General features: G+C 51.2%; 1 protein-coding gene across 3 annotated transcripts in view; it reads right to left on the reverse strand.

Annotated features, from left to right (window-relative positions):
* CARD19 (caspase recruitment domain family member 19) overlaps positions 1 to 2,234 on the reverse strand; it is a 21,044-nt gene extending 18,810 nt beyond the window's left edge. The window contains exon 1 of one of the 3 annotated variants that reach the window (XM_003210060.4): positions 2,122 to 2,234. In XM_003210060.4, the coding sequence (XP_003210108.1) occupies positions 2,122 to 2,137 (16 nt within the window). In that variant the 5' untranslated portion in view covers positions 2,138 to 2,234. The remainder of the gene's footprint in view (positions 1 to 2,121) is intronic. The other 2 variants (XM_010718465.3, XM_010718466.3) reach the window with 2 other exon arrangements.
* Between the last annotated feature and the right edge of the window lie 3,379 nt (positions 2,235 to 5,613).

Consider the following 5,613-nt stretch of genomic DNA (forward strand, 5'->3'; position numbering starts at 1 on the left):
CACCGCCCCCGTGCGGCCGCCGCTGTGCTGGGGGCTCAGTGCTGCGAAAAACACCTTGAGCCGGCGTTAAGCGCCTTGTGAGAGCCGAGAGCAGGAATTCACTCCCAGCTGCGAGGTTCGTAACGATTAATTGCAGAATTAGCACGGCCACGATTTGCTTTTTCCACAAATAGTTTAACTGTTCAAATCCCGGATATAACTTCTTCACGAGGAAGCCCAGGAACTCCGTGTGCTTTAAAGCTCTCATTAGCACAACATTCCATAAACATTTAATTACCCGTTGACTCATGGAGGCAATGTGCCATTCCTGGCTACAAACTCTGCAGAGAAGTAAGGCTGAACCTTGGCTTTGCGAATTTCGATAAGGAGATACCTTATTTATTACTGCAAGCTTATTTTCTTTTACTGAAAAATCTGATATTTTTGTAATGTATGGGAAAATCTTGCATCCTTACATTGCAAAGGTACAAAATGAGCTGTGAGCACCTCCCAGCACCGCAGCAGAGCCTGGGACAGCTCTGATGAAGGCAGAGCATCCTGAGTCCTGCAGTACCCCCAGGCATCACCCGTCACTGCCTGCCCTCCAGCCTGAGGCATCCCATCAGTGTCACCTCCAGCGCTGTATTGGGAGCTGCCTGCAGCAGAGGGTGCCTGCAGCCCATCTTGCCATGAGTACCTCCACTAACAAACAAGCCCCATGTTATGCATCCTACAACTCCTTCCTAAAAGGGAAGCAGCCTCCATACCTTTAGAAAGCGTAAGAATATGGAATAAAAAACTCACTGAAGTATTTTTAAATATTGCAAAATATGGTGACGTTTATGGTGCCTGTCCTTGAGAAAATGGATAGGGTACAAGCATCCAGAGTTTATGCCATTTACCTTCAGGAAGTCAGATTTTCTGAGCAGCATGAAAGCAGATTTTTGACTTACCACTATTATTACAGCACATAGGAACCTTGACCTTGTTGTGGCAATAGAAAGTGGCACTGTCACTTTATATCTCCTTTCATCACACTCTTAAGGCTATTTCACCTCTCTACTGATATACTGCAGCAGTGGGACGGCACACAAGGTGACACACGGCCATGTCACACAGCCACTCACAGCACTCCCCTGGCACCTCCACCAGCACCTCAAGGGCAAAACTGGAAACACCCAGCGTGGCACAGAGCAAAGCTTTCCCCACGAGTACTGAGCACGGGGTGAAGTGGAGCTGCCAAGAGAGCTGCAGCATGCACTTGACTGGAGGTATTTTTGTCCCACCAGCTCTGATGATGATACGGGAACTGGTGGTTAAATATAGCTCCTGCTCACACCCATGGCATGTATGCCACTGAGCCTCCCCTGCACAGTGTGGCTTGGGCTCAAGGTGCCGAGGGAAATGTGGCCATGCCCCACTCACACAGCACTGTGCTGGGGTCCTGGTAGCACTGCCCACTGCATCCCCTCCTGAGGTCATCGCACCGTGGGATGGTGTTGGTCAGAGGGGCTCTTAAAGGCCACCATCCAGCTCCAAGCCAAGGATGGTGCCCATGGCACTCAGCACAGGGCTGCGCCCCGTCCTCAGGACCAGCAGCAGCGATGGGCTGATACAGTCAGCTCCACAAACCCCTGTGCTCTGGGCACAGATCCCGCGTGTTCCCAGAGCACCTGAAGGCAGCAACCGTTTCCAAAGCACAGGGAGGCTGGAGCTCGGCTCCTGGGCAGCCCACCCCGAGCTGCTCCCGCACGGAGGGCAGCCGTGCATTTCCTGTCGGCTGATCCCAAAGCCGCGGCTGTTTCCTCCTGCTTCTTCCCAATCTGTTCATTTATGGAGTTATTTTATTTGCTGAACGTTACCCTTGCCGAGGCAGCCCCAGCACGCAGTGTTTTCTTATTTATCCGTTAATTGTTACATCGCAATCCGACTTGTTATTTTCCCACGACCGAACGGGAATAGATCTCTGGCGGTACAAACGTAGGAAACGCGAAGAGACGCGCTTTACAAGCTTCAACTGCACGCTGCGCTCCCTCCGCCAAGCCCCGAGCAGAAGCCCCAGAACCCCCGGCTTCACCCCGCAGCCCCCGAGCAGAAGCCCCGCAGCCCCGGGTCGGGTCGGCACGCCGGTTCCGCACTCACGGCTCCGGTAGAGCATGGCCCATGGGCGGCGCGGAACGGATCTCTCCTTGCGCCGAGGTCAGGGCGGCCTCGAAGCGAAAGGAAAGCCGGGGGGGGAGCTGCAGCCGAGCCGAGTCGAGCCGCCTCCCCGCCGCCTGCGGGCTGGTTGGATTGGGCTTCTTTTTTTCTCTCTCTTCCTTTTTGGCTCCGCCGCAAGTCTCAGCTCTTTGCTTCCTGCCCAGCCCGGCTACTGGCTGCAGGAGGCTTGTTTTACAACCTACAAAGATGCTCCATTACTTGTACAAAGGATAACAGTTGGCCTCTCAGAGGTCTTTAAAATCACACAGCTCAATATCTGATCCCTTTTAAAATAGAAATCAAATTATATATGAGAAAAATGCTCAGCCCATTACGTTCTCTTTTTTTCTCCTAAGAACCCCAAAGCACCGAATTGAACAGGTCACCCACAGAGGTGGAGGTGCTTCATCCCTGCAGACACCCGAGGTCAGGCTGGATGAGCTCTGAGCACCTGGTGGAGCTGTGGGTGTGCCTGTTCAGTGCAGGGGACCAGATGGCCTTTAAGGGTGCCTTCCAACTCAAACGATTCTCTGATGAGTCTTTGAATTCTCTGAAGGCAGGAAGCAAATAAGGCCATTTGGGTATCCTCCCCTTAAAACAGGTGAATAAATAAACAGCTGAGAGAGCTGCTAAACTGAGATGGAGCAGAATGCTGAGCACAGAGCACAGCCCCTGCCCACACTGTAGTAACCACCCTGCCGAGCTCCACCTGACTCTGGGCCAGGGAAGACAGAAGGGTGCTGTGCAGTCATGGGTTTGTGAGCGATGGGCACAGCCCCCAGCTGCAGGGCAGCTCCTGTGAGGACACCACCATGAGCCCGGCCATGGGGCTGTGACCTTGAGTACACAGACAGCCGAGCACAGACGTGCTGAAGTGCCAGGGACCCAGGAACAAGCTGCTCAGCTCTGCCTTGTGTCAGATGAACTTTCATTCCCTGCTTGCTGCTCTGCCAGAAGAGTTTCACGTTTCCCCCACTGCAGTGCATTTTAGCACTGGCTAGCACAAAAGGAGACCGCTTCTGAAACATCCTGCCTTGGAGAGGGCTGGGAACTGCAGCATTCCCATCAGCTGATGCATTCTGGTTGTGGCCCTTAGCCATGGATAATGGTGGGGTGACTGCATGAGAGCCTTTCAACACTGCCTCTGTAAAGCAGCCTTCTTGGTAACAGTCCTTAAAATATAAGTAAGAAAGGTCACCTCTCCCTGTTACTGAAGGAGGGAGAGGCCCAGGTTCCTTGTATCACACAGAGATGTGCAGAGGAATCTCAGAAGCTGGCATGCTGCTGAGCTTTATGCTCGGTCCTTTTAAGCAGAGGATTCAATTAAAGTTAAAAAGTTGTGCTGTGTGACATTGTAGATATAAAAAAATAAAAAGTTGAGCAAGCAATTTCCATCTGACATTAAGATTTAGCAGAGTCACTAGTTCCTGTGCTTCCAAGGCCTCACTGATGACCAAGATGTTTGTACCTCCTGCCCGCCCCAACCCAACTCCAAGCTGTCCCAGCCCCCAGGCTGACCCCAAACAGTGGGTACCCAGCTGAATGGTGGCATTTCCATACCCACGTGGAAAGCCCAACAAAAGCAACATTCACTCCTTGGCAGCGCTCTGGTGTCCATCCATGCTTCCTTGTTCCACAGCTCCAAACGTATCCTTCCCTTTTCTCAGCCACAGCAGACACCTCATGGCCATACGGGCACTGACAGGTAGTCTAGCAGCAGGAGACAGGCTTCCTCCCAGCCATGTCAGCATCATCAAGGAAACCAAAGGGACTTGTGATTGTTTCTGTTGTTGGACACCTCCAGTCTGAAACTCCTCCCATCAAACATGAAAGTGGGACGCCTACATATTTTCATATGGAAGCTCTGATTTTCACATCCAACTTACATATGCACCTTAAGAAAACAAGCAGTGACAGCTGTGCCAGGGCTCACAGGACCCACAGTGCTGTGCAGTGACCCCCAGATGAGGGCTCCCCACAGGAGGGGCTCTGCCAGGAGCGGGGTGCAGGGCTCCATCCAGCACTGCATAGACACTGTGCCTTCCCAGCATGGCAAACGGATTCTCTTTCATTTGTTCCAAAGAGTGGATTTTCATTTAAAAGGATGTCAGGATCAGAAGCTTTCCTACAGTAAACAGCGTGTCAGCTGGCTTAAAAACCAGTCCCTCGTCAGTACTTAGCATAAGATCTTAAAAACTGTCTCTTGGTTTTCTGCAAACAGCCAAAGCTGAGTAGGAGAGCAGTGCAGCCGCCCCAGCAGAGCTGTCTGCTCCAGGAGAGCAGCCCTAAAGCCCAGGGCAGGGAAAGAAAACGAGCAGTGCTCTGACAAACACAGCTGGCAGGTTTTTCATCTGCAAGGAATTATCCTATCATCGAGGAATTATCCTATCATCCTACAATGTGCAACAATTCATTTCTGAGCATCTCTGCAGGGAGGAGGCTGCACTGTGCTCGTGTGTGCAGTTTGGGGTGTTTCAGCTGTTCCATAAAATGCACATGGAAATGCACTTCCTTTGGAGCAGAAATGGGAACCTGAACCTGAGATCACTGGCTGCCAAGCATTTAAGGGTTAACTTAATAAACATGTGTACTTAAGCCTCTATTTTAGGTTCTCAGCTGCTTTCATCTCCCTGCACAGCACTCCTTTTCCTCCTGACAATAAATAATGTTTATGTGGGCAATAAAACCAACTCCAGGGGGTGCAGCTGTCATAAACTGAGCACAGTCCCAGAGGGAACGGAGCCACAAATCTAATGAAAGACAGTATGGGTGTTGTTTCCTTATCCTGTTGTAACTGTGCTGCCTCTTGGATTAGACACCTCAACAAATGCCAGTGGCTGGTGCTCTGCACGGAGGCACTGAATGCACCCACCTGCACTGCTGCTTCCCATGGCCTTCTGTGCCAACTGATACTTCAAGCATGCATCCTGTGCTCTTTGTGGCTATCGGAAGCACCTTTTCCCTGGCACTTCTCGTGCTTCTCAGCTCTCCCCTTATTAAAGCCCTTTTGCACCTTCCCCAGCCTTCCTCGTCCTTCACAATTTCCTGAAGCTGCAGCAATGATGGTTCAAATTCTGCTTTGCTAACTCATTACTACTTTTACTTTCATCGAGGAATCAGGTTTACCTAAACACCTGCTGTCTTCTTGCCTTACTCCAGGCTGCAGTGTCATTGCTGTGTGAAAACTCCCTGGGTGCAGCAGCAGCAGCTCCTCAGGGCTCCTGGACCAGCTGGGGGTCTGGGGCTGTGCCCTGCTGCACCACTCCATCCATGGCCTCTAAACACAGAGCAGTGCAATTAAGCAGTAAGGCCTCCCTTATGCAGAACGAGAGGGGCTTTTAACTAAAAAACATCTTATTGTCATTCTATCATACCGCTGTGTAAAAATATGGGTGATTTTTCTTCCTGAAATGTTTACAAAAAACACGGGTTAAG

Source organism: Meleagris gallopavo, chromosome 14, assembly GCF_000146605.3.
Source record: "Meleagris gallopavo isolate NT-WF06-2002-E0010 breed Aviagen turkey brand Nicholas breeding stock chromosome 14, Turkey_5.1, whole genome shotgun sequence".
In the NCBI taxonomy this organism is placed as follows: Eukaryota; Metazoa; Chordata; class Aves; order Galliformes; family Phasianidae; genus Meleagris; species Meleagris gallopavo.